This window comes from Neovison vison, chromosome 11 (assembly GCF_020171115.1).
Source record: "Neovison vison isolate M4711 chromosome 11, ASM_NN_V1, whole genome shotgun sequence".
NCBI lineage: Eukaryota > Metazoa > Chordata > Mammalia > Carnivora > Mustelidae > Neogale > Neogale vison.
Genome location: NC_058101.1, coordinates 126,185,849 through 126,203,340, shown reverse-complemented (window position 1 = coordinate 126,203,340; position 17,492 = coordinate 126,185,849). Strand labels below are relative to the sequence as shown.

The 17,492-nt window shown below is 37.8% G+C and overlaps 1 protein-coding gene across 2 annotated transcripts in view; it reads right to left on the bottom strand.

Annotated features, from left to right (window-relative positions):
* Nucleotides 1-1,260: 1,260 nt before the first annotated feature.
* Nucleotides 1,261-17,492, bottom strand: part of GUCY1B1 (guanylate cyclase 1 soluble subunit beta 1) — a 48,314-nt gene continuing 32,082 nt past the window's right edge. For both annotated transcript variants that reach the window (XM_044224672.1, XM_044224673.1), the window contains 9 exons: nucleotides 14,708-14,938; nucleotides 13,415-13,531; nucleotides 12,070-12,203; nucleotides 9,334-9,531; nucleotides 5,995-6,232; nucleotides 4,817-4,957; nucleotides 4,146-4,300; nucleotides 3,680-3,806; nucleotides 1,261-2,468 (listed from right to left, as the gene is read on the bottom strand). In XM_044224672.1, coding sequence (XP_044080607.1) covers nucleotides 2,445-2,468; nucleotides 3,680-3,806; nucleotides 4,146-4,300; nucleotides 4,817-4,957; nucleotides 5,995-6,232; nucleotides 9,334-9,531; nucleotides 12,070-12,203; nucleotides 13,415-13,531; nucleotides 14,708-14,938 — 1,365 coding nt within the window. In that variant the 3' untranslated portion in view covers nucleotides 1,261-2,444. The remainder of the gene's footprint in view (nucleotides 2,469-3,679; nucleotides 3,807-4,145; nucleotides 4,301-4,816; nucleotides 4,958-5,994; nucleotides 6,233-9,333; nucleotides 9,532-12,069; nucleotides 12,204-13,414; nucleotides 13,532-14,707; nucleotides 14,939-17,492) is intronic.

Sequence of the window (17,492 nt, the reverse complement as noted above, 5' to 3'; positions counted from 1 at the left end):
TTTATGGTTCAACGTAGACAAACCTTAAAAACATACTCAGTGAAAGAAGCCAGATACAAAGGCCACATCTGTATGATTCAGCTTATATGAAATGCCCAAAGTGAGCCAATCCTTAGAGACAGAAAATAGATTAGTCTTGCCAGGGTTTTGGGGGAAGAGATCAATTTGGTATGGACTGCTAATGGTTACAGTTTGTCTTTGGGGCACAATGAAAGTATTCTGGAATTAGATGGTTATACAACTGGGTGAATATACCAAAACTACTAAATTGTACACTTCTAAAAAGTGAGTTTTAAGTATATGGTTTATAGCTCTACAAAATAAATAAAAGATCTAGAAAATGGGTTAAAGGGAATTGAGAAAAATTTAGGAAATTTTTAATAACTCTAGAATCCAGGTGGCAAGTGAATGGGGTACCCTGTTCAAGCCCTTTGACCTTTTCTTTATGTTTAAAATTCTTACCAAAAAATGTATGTGAAGTAATTGACCAGAAACAATAATTTTTTTAAAAAAAGTGAAAACAAATAAATACAAAATGGTCATCAGGGTCAGTGCAACAATGAGACTTCAAGGAATTTAGAAATTAGGAAGAGCACTTGCAAAGCCAACTCAGCGCACAGAATTCATGCTGCCAGTGATGACTGGCAGGGGAGAGGCTGGAGATCCTGAGGTAGGCTGCTGGACTTGGCCTAGAGCCTTGCTAGTTCTTAACTGTGTTTTATCACTGCAAATGTCACATATTTTAATTATTTGTATACGTGTTTTTCACTCCTAAAAGACTGAGATCCTCAAGGGCTGCTGTCATTTCCTATTGATCTGTGGATCTCCCCCTCCAGGTTTAGTCTTGCTTCTCCCACTTGTTGGTACTAAAGATAAGCAGTGTTTGAGAATAAAGCAAAGAGGAGCTATTCAACTGTATAACCACAGTGAATCAAAATTAATTTAAAGTGCAGAATCGGGGCACTGGGGTGGCTCAATGGGGTAAGCCTCTGCCTTCAGCTCAGGTCATGATTCCAGGGTCCTGGGATCGAGCCCCACATCGGGCTCTCTGCTCAGCGGGGAGCCTGCTTCCCCTTCTCTCTCTGCCTGCCTCTCTGCCTATTTGTGATCTCTCTCTCTCTGTCAAATAAATAAATAAAATCTTTGTAAAAAATAATAAAATGCAGAATTGGGAAAATTATAAAATGTACTTATAAAAATGGCAGTAATAATATGGCCAACAATAACATCAATAACATTTTTGTTGAAATACAAACTGTCTAGAGACAAGTGGAAAAAATAATTTATTGCAGATTCTCTTACACACGAACATTGAACATTTATACATATATAGATGTGCTGATATGAAATGCTAAATTTCAAGACAAAGATTTTTACACAAAAGTAGTTGCACTATATTTTATAAAGGTAGATATTAGTAAATTATCAGAGATACTTAAGAACAATAGGCCAATTATTCCAACAGGAATGCATTTGATGCCAAAATTAAAGTAACGTTTCTGAACATGATGGCTTGGATATAATCACATTCTTCCAAGCTAAGAAAAGGAAGCTCATTTCTGGAAATAAAAGGCCAGAAATGGCTCTTTCAGGAGTATCCCAGCGGTGTCTCCAATTTTATTCTTGGATGTGGTTAGAGAGCCTAACATTTATCCCAAGTTAAGGTAATTGTTCAGTGTGAAAGAGTACAGCTTTTTGTAACAGCTGCAAGTGGTTAACGAGATTTAATATAAGGGATATACTAAAAACATAGAGTTTTAGAGGAATTACAATGCCACATTATATATGATTTGAGTAAGCAACCAAATATTTTGGAACAGGAATGTGCACCCTCTATTTTTGAAGGAAAATGAGTACAATTCAAAATAGTCACTATTTTCTTAGTGTGGTATATTAATTCTTATTTGGGAATCTGAAAATAAATGGCATTTTTTTTTCCAAAACTTAGAACTCACTCCTTTAGAAAATGATTTCTATAATGATATACACGGGCACAATATAAACTTTGTTTTATGTTATTATAGTCATTAAAACATACATAGACATATACATGGAACACTAAACAGATCTGGTAAGCCATGATATGATATATACACATGACCAAATACTGTTCAGTGTCATTTAATTAAATTCAACAAATATTTATTGGGTGCCTACCACTTGCAAATTACCATGTTCAGTGGTAGATCTTAAGACACAGGAAGCTCACATCATTCACATATAAAGCCAAACTTCAGGTAATATACTAAACCTTGAAAATAATCAAAAGCAGAGCTAAGGTTGAGTAGTGAATCATGAAAGCTATACCAAGGAGAAAGGCTTGGGATAACTGCAAAGGACAAAGCGAAATATGTATCCACAGGAATAATGGCTCCTAGGAGAGGCATGTGACTGGGGACCACGGGAGCCCTTTCTGTGGTCCTCTTCATTCCATGGTCCAACATTCAGTCGTCATCCTGAGTTGTTTCCTTTCAAGAGTGGAATAAACAGGAATTCATTTTCAGTGATAATAAAGCAGGCAGTATCCCCCCCAAAACTTTTTTTTTTTCGTCATATTTAAATGTGATCTGCATTTAGATCTGTTTTGCTGCCTCCCACCCTCATTCTGGGGGAAACAGGGCCACCCACCTCAAATGAGCAACACTTGAGGTAGAATTTAATTTATCAGAAGAATATCCGTAAACATGCCAACACCGCAAGTAAACTATTTAAGGTAAAAAGACCAGAAAGAAGATGAAGATAAATATTTTAAAATTTGGCATTCCATTCCTTTTAGGAATTACACTCTACCAGCATTTTTAGGGGGATGCATGTCTACGCAAAAAAGAAATACACTCAGTGAGTCTCCCCCTCCCCCTCTAAAGAACCAGTACATCAACAGGGGAACAAAGTATCCAACTCGCTTCTGACGCAGCGCTCTGCTTGGCAACAGAGTGGGCACGACCTTGGTGTGCGCAGGCCCGGTGGGAGTCGGGGCAGAGGGCCATTGTCTGAGGACGGCTTAGCGGGCCGTCCAGCTGGAATGCGACCCTAGCACGAGCACCAACCTGAGGCTGCCCTACGCAGTCATTCAGGTAGGAGAAGGTTACAAATCGCTCTTCTTTCTAGGAAAAACGCCATGGGACTAGAACGTCTAAAGATCGCCAGACATTCCACGGGGAGACAGCTTGGCCCTCAGAAGGATCCGAAGCTTCGTGATGTAGGAACCACCTACAAATTGTGGTCCTGACTCTGCCCGGACGGTGATTTCAGAATGGTACAGGGAGCTATGGGAAGAGGACCGGGACCCCCCCCCCCAGCCCTCTCATCTCAGCCGTGTTTAAATCAGATTATGGCAGAAGAATAAAAATAAACAAACAAAAACAGGTCTTCCCCTTCTGGTGCTTTTGGTTTTCATTTCATTAGAAGACAAAAGCTGGCAACTTTGCATAAAGTATAAAGTAAAGTAAACTTAGGGAAGTTTTTATTGTTCTAACTGGCTCATTAATGTTTCGGTATTTCCGCTGCTTCACTGGAGAGTTCATTTTTGTAAGCAAGAGTTCTTTTCAAATGAGACCTATTCCCAGTGATTATAATCTAGCTCTTTCTCTGTTTTATTTATTTACTTATTCACTTATTTTTAGCGCTCTGTATTTATATTCTGTCTTTAAAAAAGGAATTGCATGCTGATTAGTCATACCTCTGTTCCTGTATTTTTTCTGGAAAGAAACCAAACTTGCATTGGCTCTTTTTTGCCCTTCATGGACACGGGGCCTCGGTGCTCCAAATGGAACTGTGGATCTGAGTTTTCTGGTGTCATAAGACATCTAAAAAACGGGACAGGGAAGAGAGAGTCGTATGGAATATGGCTGTATAGAAAAAGTGGTATGAACCAAAATTAAAAGTGTAGGTAGTGTAGTGACCCACACTACAGTTGTATATTTAAAGGTAACACAAGGTTTTAGTGACAACGATCATACAGGGAATTCCTAAGGTGGTGTGGAATCATTAGAAGTGGAAGCAATGACCCAATTTTCTCAAATAAGAAATAAACAGTCCTAAGAGCATAAGCAATGACTGTTTAAAAAGAATAAAACCACTGAGAGTTAAGCCACATGTTAAGAGACGTTTTTCTTGCAAGTCAAAACTAAGACGTATTTTCTTACCTATAGGTATATTCAGACACATTTATTTTTCCTTTTTCACCAGTGGTTTCTGTTCTGCTTGTGAGGTTAACGGTGTTTCCAAAAAGGCAGTACCGCGGCATCCTCTGTCCTATCACACCGGTAACAACCTCTCCAGTGTGTATCCCTATCGTTATCTGCAGAAATCCAAACTTTGTTTCCATAAGTTCAATCACCAAAACACTAACTTTTTATTTCTTTACATTACAGAATGTAGAACCATCATATAAAAAATCTTAAGAATTCTCTAGAAGAACCCCACGTGTATTATAGCATATTTATAAAATAAAAGAACTCCAAGTGTATTTATAAAAACAAAAAACCTTCACAGAAATCTGTCTTCCTGGAGGAACATTCATTTTCTAAAGTCTGAAGAGTTCAAAGATATGATTCTGGCAACTCAGATGAGACACAGGAAAGAGGTATTTAAAAATAAGCCAGAAAGGACAGGAAGTTTTATCTCACCCTCATGATTTTACTATATGGAATAGTCTAGGTAATTTCAAATAGGTGGACAGATTTCCCATCTTTATGAAAAAATGGGATATAAGAAAATATTATAATTTATATATAATTAGTGACTGCCTGGTAAAGAATGGGTCAGTTGTCCACAAAGGTCTCCTCCTACTATTATATGTGTTTTATTCACTAACCTGAACAGATTCGCCATCCACTTGAACCTGACCAGCAATTTCCATCATGTCCAAGGCCAGGTGGCAGATGGACCGTGCATGGTGGATGCATGGCTCTGGTAAACCACTCACGGTCATATACTTGTCACCAACTGTTTCCACCTAGCACAGCACATATAATTCACATGTTCCTTGGTTAGAATAAACATTACCATTTCATTTGCTACCCTTAAATATAAACAATGTTTTTTCAAGGCTACCGGTAACTTTAAACTCTCTTTCTCTGAATTCTTTTAAAATTCTAATGCATTCAACTCCAACAAGATGAAACCTTATAATTACTTCAGATTTACACACATGGCCCTTGAGGTCTTTGATTACAGGCAGGTCCACACACAACATTATTCTCTCCCTAGTAATTCCGGGTTTCTCACCCCAGATACCCTTACCATTCAATGGACAATTAATTGCCATTAACTCCCTAAAATAATGATGGTTTATGACACAAGGGCCACTACCCAAAGCCCAGTGATTTATCATATTCATTAACTATTTATATTTAATGTGCTCACAAAGTGTTACATTGTACCTCAGAAAACCACTATAAAATCAATAGTCTTTGTGGTACTCCTATTACTCCAGATGCCTGGAAATGGTTTAGTTAACATTCTTACTTTTATGAAGTAATAATCTCCTGACTTCATTTTTTCAAAATTATATTTGTTTTCAATTGAAACAAATAGCAGAAATATCTTATAAATGTTTATCTTCAAGTCCGTGTTATCTAAAAGCAGATCTGAGTCCCCAGTAGCCTTCTCCTGGTCTCCAACTTCTTTCCCATGCTAAGCATTTATATATTTCAGTAAAAATGTCTCCTGCAGAGCATACAACAAATGTTAAATTTATATTATGTATCATAAACAACCTGCACAGATTCATTAATGTAAGTGCCAATGGACTGCTGAACATTTCATTTTCACTAGGGGATCACCAGCACTATTCCTTTTGTTTACTAGGAAGAGAAAGTTTTATAATAAGAGGGAATTATTTAAGAAAATGGTAAACAGTAAATACACGGAGGCTGGCTGCTGCATGTCTATATGGCTAGAATCAGAGAAGGTGCTTGTGATGCCTCTGAGTGTAGGGCCTTGAAATTCAGACTCTGAAGAGTCCCACATTAGGATATGACCTGGACTTGCCTTATAAACAAATGGATTTTTCCGAGAGTCAGTCAATGTGTCAAATCTGGTGTAGAGGTCATTAAGGAGGTTAACAATCTTCATAGCCCCTTCTCCAGATGCGTGCTTGCTACAGAAAGCATTGAAGCCCACGATGCCGCTGAAGAGGATGGTCACGTTGTCGTATCTTTTGGCAGGCACCGGACGCTTGTGTCTCAGCTCATTGGCAACAGACGGAGGGAGGACAGAATATAGCAACCTGTTCAGTTCAGCGGGGTGGGGAAAAAGCCACAGTAAGAAATGATGGGAAGAGCCTTAGTGCTTCTACTGTCCACCTCCTAGAGCTTTGAGGTCGTGTATACAGTAAAATTCTGGAGTGGTAATAGGACACCCATTACTGGCCATATATGTAAGGGAGGTATCAAAGATACCGTAATTTATTTGTTTCCATCACATACAACATCTGCAAATCCAAACCAGTTCACGCCAAATGAAAATAAATCAAACAAATAAACAGGCAAAGTGGAAGACTGGTAATAGGACAAAGTTTTCATCTGTGGTACTGAATTCTGACCCGCCATTATGGTTCACAGTTTGAAAGCTGTTATCACTAGCACTTAAAACACTGTCTGGGGGCACCTGGGTGGCTCAGTGGGTTAAAGCCTCTGCCTTCGGCTCAGGTCATGATCTCAGGGTCCTGGAATCGAGCCCCACATCAGGCTCTCTGCTCAGCGGGGAGCCTGCTTCCCCCTCTGTCTCTGCCTGCCTCTCTGCCTACTTGTGATCTCTCTCTCTGTCAAATAAAATAAATAAAATCTTTAAAAAAAAAAAAAAAACACTGTCTGAGTAGCAAAATACCAGGGGCACATTTATTCTTAGGAATAAGAAATCTACCTGAATTTGTGTAAATAATTTTAAAAGAAGTAGATTTCTGGGCACCTCAGTGGCTCAGTCTGTTAAGCACCTGCCTTCCACTCAGGTCATGATCCCAGGGTCCTGGGATCGAGTCTCACATTGGGATCCCTGCTCAGTGGGGAGTCTGCTTCTCCCTTTCCCTCTGCCCCTACCCCTGCTTGTACTCTCTCTCTCTCTGTCTCCCTTACTCTCTCTCTGTGTCAAATAAATAAATAAAAATCTTAAAAATAAATAAACAGTAGATTTCTCCCCAGTCTCATCCATGACTCACTCTTCCGTAAGACACTGATAAAACAGATGAAGACTGAACTAGGCAAGAAAGGGATTGTATTTCTATAGACAATATGGAGATTACTTTGATGACTTCAGGGATTACGCTGAGAGGCAAGTGTGGTAAACACACCGGAAAGGGATTAGGGCCGAGGGATGACAGGAGAGAAGCAGAAACTAGGGCGATCAATGTCTCTTGGCATGAGGACCCAGCAGAACAAATGAGGCTTCTTTGCCTTTTTCTTCCCTAGAGCCAGAGGGCATACCATGCTAAGTTTAATCATACAGGCTTCATAAAATATGTTATTTTCAGGGATGAAGTTGTACCACTCACCAGTAAAGGATACAGTTTGAACTGGTTTTCAAGCAGCAGGAGGAAATTGAGCTGCCTGCCCTAGGGACTTCCTGAAATTTGCAAAATACCTGGTAGACTAAGGAGTTCACTTAGGGTCGCAAGGGAAGTGAAGAGGTCTCAAAGAAACTACACATAGCTTTCAGTTTCCTCATACAAGGGTCAAGACAAATGAATTAAGCAGCTAAAGATAAAGATGGACTTTGAATGGCATTCTCTATGTCATCCATGCTATCAATAAATAGTTAACTGGTGTGTTTATATGTGGGCACAGCATTCATCCAAGGGCAGCTACACATGTATTAATGGAAAGAAAAGTACAGAAACTGATTCTGTTATCTATATATATGGGTGCTCGAGAATGAAATAGCTCTTATAGGAAGTAAGACAGATCAGTCCAACTTTCCAAGACAGTTGCCAATTATATCGCATTAAAAATGAACACACAAGACCCTGGGTAAAATCTCTTATGAAACTCCAGTGATTTAGTGCCTTTAACTAAAATATGCAAATGCGACCAAGTAGTATGCACACTGCATATTCAAATGAATTTCTTGAAAATGAAGTATTACCTTTTTTTTTTAAGGTTTTTCTTTTCTCCCATGACATGGAAAACTATTGGCATGAAATGATCAGATCACAAAATTCATAGGTTTTTATATATCCATTTTGAGTCTAAAAGTTCCTATAAAGTTGCCAATATAGCATTTTATTTTATTTTTATTTCTTTTAAAGATATTACTTATTTATTTGACAGAGATCACAAGTAGGCAGAGAGAGAGAGAAGGAAGCAGGCTCCCCGCAGAGCAGAGAGCCTGATGTGGGGCTCGATCCCAGGACCTTGGGATCATGACCTGAGCCTAAGGCAGAGGCTTTAACCCACTGAGCCACCCAGGCACCCCCAATATAGCATTTAAATTTATTAAAATTCTGTTTATCTTATTCAGAAGCACACACAAAAGGCACAATTATATTCCTTAAGTTTTAATTATATCATATATTTTTTGAAGTTTTTGATACTTAAGGAAGTATTACCTTTAATGCTATTTGTCCAGTATTTCACAATTTAATACACAATTCACAGAAAAATAGGAGTTTTAGATTTTGTCATTTTTTTTTTTTAAAGATTTATTTGAGAGAGAGAGAGAACATGTGGCGGGTGAGGAGCAAAAAGAAAGAGAATCTTACAAGCAGACTCCCCACTGACCACAGAGCCTGAAACGGGACTCAATCTCACAACCCTGAGATCATCCTGAGACAAAACCAAGAGTCTGACGCTAAACTGACTGAACCGTCCAGGCACCCCAGATTTTGTTATTTTTGTTAACATATCTCATTACAGATGTAATTGTTGTGATTACAGATGACATCACAATCTGTTAAATTCCTATCTGCCAAGCCCTAAAATAATCTAGACTCTGAGAGTCCATTAAAAGACAAAGGCCTATTCTAAGGACAGTGTTTCTCATAACCCTCAGAACCCACCCAGCCCCTGGCACACAGAGGTTGCTCAGTACATAGTTCTCACGTGAAGGAATGAATGAATGGAGAGTTCCGATTTAAAGACGTGTTTGAATTATTTTTTCCAAGAGAGATATTTTGGCATCTGTTCTTTCAACGTAAAAACTGAAGACATATTCCCACTACCATTAAGACTGACTTATTTCTGTACGCATAATTTCTTTTTAAGTGACACAGAAGATTTCATTTACTACTCAGGAGCTATTGTGGGCTCCATGCCTCTCTGGTGTGCTGATCAGACTTAACGGTAGTGGAGTCACACTATATAAAGCCCTTCCTTCACCACGAGGCTCCGTTCTTACGTGTCTGTCTTTTTCTTTTCATCTTCCAAGGCTCTTAATGTGAGCTGCAGCCGGTCTGTGAGGATTTCCAGTTCCTGGGTCAGTTTGTATTCCTCCCTGAATTGTTCTCCCAAAAGAACGAGGTCGCGTGTGGCGTCGTGCAGAGGGATGTCACTCAGATACAGACCTCTCCGTGTCAGATCGTCCAGATTCATCACACTGTTATACAGGGAAATGAGGCAAAATCAGCGCCAACTTGTCTACATGATAATCCCAAGCCTGGTAACTGTCAAGGAGTATAATCCTGTCACCTTCTACCATTCAGTTCCTCCTACCCATTCAACAGGTGAGGCTACAGACAAGAAAATTAGGGGAGTCACATGAAGGTTATGACTTCATTCTTTTATATATTAAAAATCTATCAAAAAGCAGTGATGAACTTGATATACATTTTGCCAAATCACACTTTTGGTGCCATCGGCATAAACGGCAAGATAAGGTAGAAACCTGTCCCATGTGACCTGATCGGGTATTTAACAACGAGACTGTTATTCACTGCTATCGCATTTCCCCCTCATTATAAAGAGATGAAGAAAAATGTCCTTTTACCCTCTGGAACAGGAATAATAGTGCCTCTCTTGAGAAACTAGTTCATTTTGGCCTTATGTAACTGGTTACTTTTCCCTCCTAGACACAATGATTAAAAGTTTACAATCAAATTTATGACCTATCTTCCGCATGTATTTTATGTATTTATAACTCTTTGACATGTATTTTATGTGCTACTCTCCCTTCTGGTTCTAATTTCTTCTACTACTCTTGTTTCCTTTGAAAATTTTTCTCATTTTTGAAACATTATTTAATCCTGCTAGATTTTATGCATCTCTCTAACCTAATTTATTTTTTTACCTAAGTTATTTTTAGAATAGCATACTAATATTTACTGATTCAGCTATGATCTGGTAAGCGACTGCTTTTTAAAACCTTATCTTTTGGTTAAAATGTCTTAAGGTTACATTATTGGTTTCAATTATTTAAATATAAAGTAATTACTTCTGGGCATTCCCAATAAGAATTTCTCTAAAATGATATAACAAGTTATGACTTTACTGAAGAATTTTGGGCTGATAAAATGTCTTCTTCTTACATATTCTCAGCAGAAATGTCCACAAATGAAAGCAAAAATTAGCGTGTCAATATAGAGAAATAAAATGATCGAAAAGTTTACTAATGAAGCACATGGTCTCTTTAGATTGTGTTAAAATGCATATGTATGTTAAAGCTCACTTTCAGAATAGACCCATCTGAAAAGAGGCCAGATCATCTGACAAATGGTAGACAAGACCATGAGCAGAGAAAATAAAAAGATTATAAGCTTAAAATGAAAATGGCTGAAAATGTACATATTGAGTTAGAAAACAATCAAATTATGTCTCACTTTTCTATAAATTTACTTATTATCTTAATGAACTATTAACACATTTTTTCTAAAGTTAAACTAATTGTCTTGAAATTATTTACTTTACAAGTAAAACTGCTTTTAGGTCATCTCACTTAATGTGAAAACAAACCTTTCTATACACATGGACAGATACCACATGACAAATCGTGAATGTGTCACTATGCATATTTCTGCATATGGCGATTAACAAAAAGACTCCAAATTGTCTGCTTCTGTTTCCCAAGAGAACTTTATCTCCATGAATAGAAACTGTCCCTACTGAAAAGTTGTCATTCTACTAAAGCTCAACTGGAAAAGAGGCAGAAGAAACAAACTTAGGGACAGCCAATGAAATATAGTAGATCAATGTGGGTGACTAAAAAATATAAAGAATTTATGTTCTCTAATTTTTGCCTCTTTTATTTTCATGATACATATTCTCAGGAAAAAGTCCTTAGTCTTACGTAGTCTTTAACAGCTTATTGAAGTTCTACAAAGTTCCTTATGTTTTTCAGAGATTTTAAGGCAGTATATTTAAATGAAAAGTGACCATGGTGAACTTTAAATTTTTAGCCAATAGCTCACTAAAACATACTTAACTGAATGTATTAACTAAATAACGTGCATAGCTTTCAGTTTTGCAGAGCTACAAATACATAAAATATCACCTAACAAGTCTGTTACCTTTTTCTATTTTTCTAAGTAAATGTAGATATAGTTTTCTTATTGTGAGTTCCCATGAATCTTTTAGTAAAATGGTTTGTCAAACTGGAAACACAGCATCCTACAGTTTTACTTTCCTCTGATGGTTATTATAAATAACATAATTTACATAAGTTTCAGTGTAACATATTTTGAATAGTGAATCCTGATTAAAGTTGCTACAGATTTTTTATATAAAATTGTTCAAATCCAGAAATATTTTTAAAAAGTAATTTCTCAGTGCCAAATATATCCATGTATTCACACCATCATATCAGATGCTCTACAGAATTGTTTTTCTATGTGACACTCCTTTGGAAGGTATAAAGCTATAGAATTAGCTACTTGCAGATTGGATTTTTCCAGGATCCAATGGCATAAACGCTCAGCAAGCTGATTAAGACAGGGCAAATAAAAAAGAACATGATTTCTTCCGAGCTTATTACAAGTGTTAAATGAAATTATCCTTGTTATAGAGAGGTATATAAACAAGGGTTGTAAAATCTAATTACACTTCGATCACGTAGACATGATTAAATAAAATGTTACCGAATTTCTGTTAGCTAAAGATGGGTATTTATATCCATTATAATTAATCCAAAAAAAATGATTACCTTGGTGAACACAGAAAAAGTATGCTATCTGCTTCAGGTAAGTAGATCATTTGACCCTTAAGACGTAAGCAGCTGATCTCAGTCCCAGTCAGTTCATCCTCACATTCTAATTTCTCGACATCCAACAATCCTTCCTTGAAAAGGCAAGACATAACCATTAACTAGTACCTTTTTTCCTAACAGTTCAGTAAAAAAAGAAGGACAGGCATGCTTCACTTCCTACCAAACCATAAAGGAGAATAAATGCACCATGTAGATGAGGAAGGACATTTCACCAAAATGGTACCAGGTATTAAGCAAAGTTGGCTACCTGGCAAACAGGGCAGAAAAGTGAGTTAACTGGCTCCTTTGAACCCAAAAAGATAACAGCTGTACTACTGTTGGCATACTTGTTGAAAGCTTCCATGAGTCATACTTCTGATTCTCCAGGATGACTACAACATATAATACTAAGTTCGAGCAAAGAACGACCCAAGAGCCTCCATTCCCTATGCCTTCATTCACATAGTAACACGGAATAGTTCCAAATATGTCAAGCATGTGTGGGTAAGATCTTTGTGAGGGCCACAGGAAGGACAGGATGTTTATTCCAAGACACTTTGGCTGCACCAGTCTGAAGAACAGAAACTATGAGATCTGGGTGCTACCTAAATAATGAACTGGATAAATATGTTATCATTTTTATTTTCCCACAAAAATGGCATGAAGAATAATGGACAATTTAAGGAAGAATTAAATCAGGGCTTTGGTGGAAGTTTAAAAGAACGTTCTTTGTCAATTTTGATTTCTAAAATAGCACATGGTAGTTTAAGGAAGTAAAAGATGTTTGTTTTATTACATGAAACTGAGTTGTCCCAATGAGACAGTCTCAAAACTTATTTTTGTTAATTCTGATCCGTTGAAAAGAGTCCCACTGCACCTTGGGCAAACCAAGAATCAGTAACATTGCCTTTGAAATAGTACTCCCTCTGGGGGCGCCTGGGTGGCTCAGTGGGTTAAAGCCTCTGCCTTCGGCTCAGGTCATGATCCCGGGGTCCTGGGATCAAGCCCCACATCGGGCTCTCTGCTCTGCGGGGAGCCTGCTTCCTCCTCTCTCTCTCTCTCTGCCTGCCTCTCTGCCTACTTGTGATCTCTGTCTGTCAAATAAATAAGTAAAATCTTTAAAAAACAAAACAAAACCAACAAACAAACAAAAAAGATATAGTATTCCCTCTGATGTTTTGTTTGGGATCTGTCTATAGTTCCTCCATATCACAGAATGGTAAAGTAGCTAACTTTCCCTCAGGGCCACTTCTAATTTGAAACATCCCTTACTCACTCACACTGAAAGAAGTATCTTGATTACCTTACTTCTCAGGACGAAAACCGTATTGATGTGTGAAAGGATCCCATGGAAACTAATGTCAATATGAGGACGAACGAGAGAGAAGACAGACAACAGGCTGCAGTTCCCAGGCTGGAGCTAAGGTGTAGATGAAAGGGAAAGAACATGGGATTAGCTGAAATAATTCTTACGATTTGAGATTAGATTAAGCCAGCTCAATAAGACTTAAAAATAGAAAACCATAATCATTTGGTACGGGAATTGCCTCAACCATGGGCTCCTGTCTTGACCAATGTCACTCAACAATCAAACAGGCATCATATTGTTGCGTGAACACAAAACCGAACATGGCTTCAGAGTACTCATATCCCAATATAGGTTTATATAAGTAAGGGAAGCATTTTGGAAGAAGAAAGAATAGAAATGTGAGGTATCAAATGCCTGTGGCTTACAATGAAATTTAAGTAGAAAAACCACCAGAAAACACTCATCGTTTATAATAGTAATGGGTAACAGTTAATAATTGCTTAGACACTGGACCAAAAGTTCTTTATGCACTCTGTCTCCTCACATGGTAATGAAGGGGAAATAGGTAGAGAAAGGCGAGGTAACAGGCTCACATTCATACAGTGAAAGGGAGGCAGGCCCGGCACAGGAGCCCATGCCACGTACTACCCTTCTTCTGGATGGATAAGTCTACAACAGAGCCCATCTGGGCTAATCCGCCATTAGTAAGGCTCTTTAACTACAAGTGGGAAGTATCTCCAATGTGTTGGATACAACTTCAAAGTTAGGTGAGAGGGAAAAATAGAAAGGATTTTTCAAATGGTCTGAATAACCCAAGTTAAATGCACCCCAACTGTTTTCCTTTGAGGCTCTGCTCAACCCCAGAAGAATCTATCACTTCCCTCTTTAGTGTTTGTACAATTCCTATCTCTTCCCTGAAAATGTCAAAGACTGACTTTGAAAGGTATTTTCAGTCAGCATATAATCATTCAATGAATAAATAAGTGAAAGATGCTTGTTACCAGAAAATCACCCATTTTCTCATTTAAAAAAAAAAAAGCATTACCATATAATTTTCCCACTGTCCCTGTAAGTGACTGAAACAGAAAAATAAGTAAGTAGTTCTCCTAGGGAAAGTTGCATATGCTGAAATATACTTAGCTCACATGTGACAAATTTATGATGTATGATGTCCTGCACATTACATGTAACACACTCAGTGAGTTGAAGGAATAAATGGCCGTGTGGAACAACGGCGCCTTCACAGCCTTTTGTCTCAGGCCTTAAGTCAGTGTGAGGTCCTTTTACCTGGGGAAGCACTCTGTAGATGGCATTGCCACACTGAGTAACCACTAGGTCCCGGTCAAATATTATGTGAAAAGGAAAAGCTTTGCAGAAGGTATAGGGGCTGATGCGTGATTCCTGGGTACCATTTTCTTCAAATCTATCAAGATCTTCATAGAAGTCTTCTTCTTTTGACTCTTTTTCTTCAATTAAAAACTGAGTATGATCACATTCTTCATTTCTTTGCTGAATAACCTGTATTCCAAAGGGGAGAGATGGTGTTGATTATTGGCATTTCAGTTTGGTGAAAATATCTGAACACTTAAGACACTGGTTATAAGAATTGCATTTAGAGGGTTAATTAGAAAATATGAATATACGGAAATGCTATGTATGTCTTAAATAGAAAACTATTTCTGGACATTGTCTTGTGCAATCTGAATTAAAGACTGAATGATTATTTGTAATAAAACTGCAAATCTGGTATAGGTCCTTTAAGTAACCCAGACAGTCTCCTGGATAGAATGAGGAGAAAAGTACCACCTTTGTCTTGTAGGCTCAGCCCACTCAGCCAGGTACACTTGGTTCAGTAAATGAACTACCAACCATACAAAGTGGCTCTATTTAATATGATAAAAAATGATATTCACAGAGGGAAATGAAACGATGGAGATACATATTTTAAAATATATGCAATGTCAGGGCACCTGGGTGGTTCAGCTGGTTAAGCACCTGATTTGCTTTTGGCTCAGGTCATGATCTCTGGATCATGAAATCAAACCCCATGTTGGGCTCTGAACTCAGGGAGGAGTCTGCTTGAGATTCACTCTCCCTCTGCCCCTCCCCCTGCTCCCACTAAATAAATAAATAATAAAATCTTTTAAAAATTGCATGCAATGTCATTTTCATCCATCAGTTGGCAATTATACAAAATACCAAATTGGGTAAGACCAGAAAAAGAATCATCTCAAATACCACTAGTGGGAGGGGATCTTGATTAAACTTTCTGAAGGGTAGATTGATAATACATAAGTAATCCCCCCAAAATTATACATTCTCTGATTTAATTTCAAACCTAGGAACTCATTCTAAGGAAGTAACCATAAGAGTGAGTAAGGTTCTATAGTTTAAAAAAATAACTACATTTCTAAAATATTTGGGATCTCTGGGTGGCTCAGTCGGTTAAATATCTGCCTTCAGCTCAGGTCAAGATCCCATATTGGGCTCCCTGCTCAGCTTCTCCTTCTGCTGCTCCTCCTGCTTGTGCACCCTCTTCCTCTCTCCCTCTCTCTCTCTGTCTCTGACAAATGGATAAATAAAATCTTATAAATAAATAAATAAATAAATAAATATTATTCATAGGCAAATACATTATTAAGGTATAGAGGGTTTTTTGTTTTTGTTTTTGTTTTGAGCTTAAGAGACTACAAAAAATGCATCCCCTTAGAAGGGGAAATACTATATCTCAACTGTGGCCAGATCCAAATGGGAAGTAGCTGGGGCAACAGTTTTTCATTTATAGCTAAATGAAAGCAGAATGTTGCCCCTTTTCACTTTTTGCTCAGGAGTTCACCGCAGCACACTCTGAGGCTACAGAACGGATCACAGTTAACATGGACGCCATTGTATATATTCTCTCAAATGCAGTTTCCTGCTGGAATCAGAACATTCCTACTCTCAGTGTCATACTAATCAACTACTCTGGCTAAATATTAGTCTTATTTATGATTTCAACATTCTGCCCCTCTAAGGTTGATTTCTCTAAAGTTCCATAAATGAAGTAAGAGTCAGTCTAAAAATTCAAGCCTAACTTTGGTGTTCTGCTCTGATTCCATTTTAGATACAGGAACTGAATTATATACAACCTAAATTTACTAATTAATTCCTCAATTCTGCTCTTTTGCTTTGATTAAATTGTCAAAATGAGTTGCTCTCTGATCATGTTTTTATTTTTATTTTTTTTTTTTTAAAGATTTTTTATTTATTTATTTGAGAGAGAGAGTGTGAGAGAGAGCATGAGCGAGGAGAAGGTCAGAGAGCGAAGCAGACTCCCCATGGAGCTGGGAGCCTGATGTGGGACTCGATCCCGGGACTCCAGGATCACGCCCTGAGCTGAAGGCAGTCGTCCAACCAACTGCGCCACCCAGGCGTCCCTGATCATGTTTTTAATGTGTCCTTGGTATATTACTTCTTGACATGATATAATATTCCGTAAGTAGTTAAATTGCCTGGTAGCTCCAGACCTGTTAAGCTTACAGATTTGACATAAGAATACTTCGGGAAATTAAAACAGTGCCTTTGACAAAAATTAAATATACAAAACATAACTAAAAATGAAAACATTTCAGAATTCTGTTGTGGAGTACTTGAATCAATAAAGGCCATAAGGCAACCTAAATAATGTATAAAGCTATGTAATTAAACCAGGTAACTAAGTAAAAACTTGAATTTTATATAGAGTATGCTAATGGCTGTCCACCTTCCATAACAGATATGCTAACCATAGCAACTGCAGTATCCAAGTATGTTTTGTGTTTCTTTCCTGAAGTTTCTATGTATTTGTCTCTTGCTCAACTTGCCTAAATAAAAAAAAAAACAAAAACAAAACCAAGAGTAGTTAGACACAGTGGGAATAAAGCCCCTGATGAAGGCTCACTTAGTACAGATGCGATGTTAGCTTGGTGCCAGGATTAGAAATGAAAGGCATATTCTAGTATTTTGACTAAATTCCAGTGAGACTCCTAATCATGGATAAATTCTGATTCTTTGCCCAAGGTTTTAATTTCACTTTTAAAAGTCTCTGGATTTG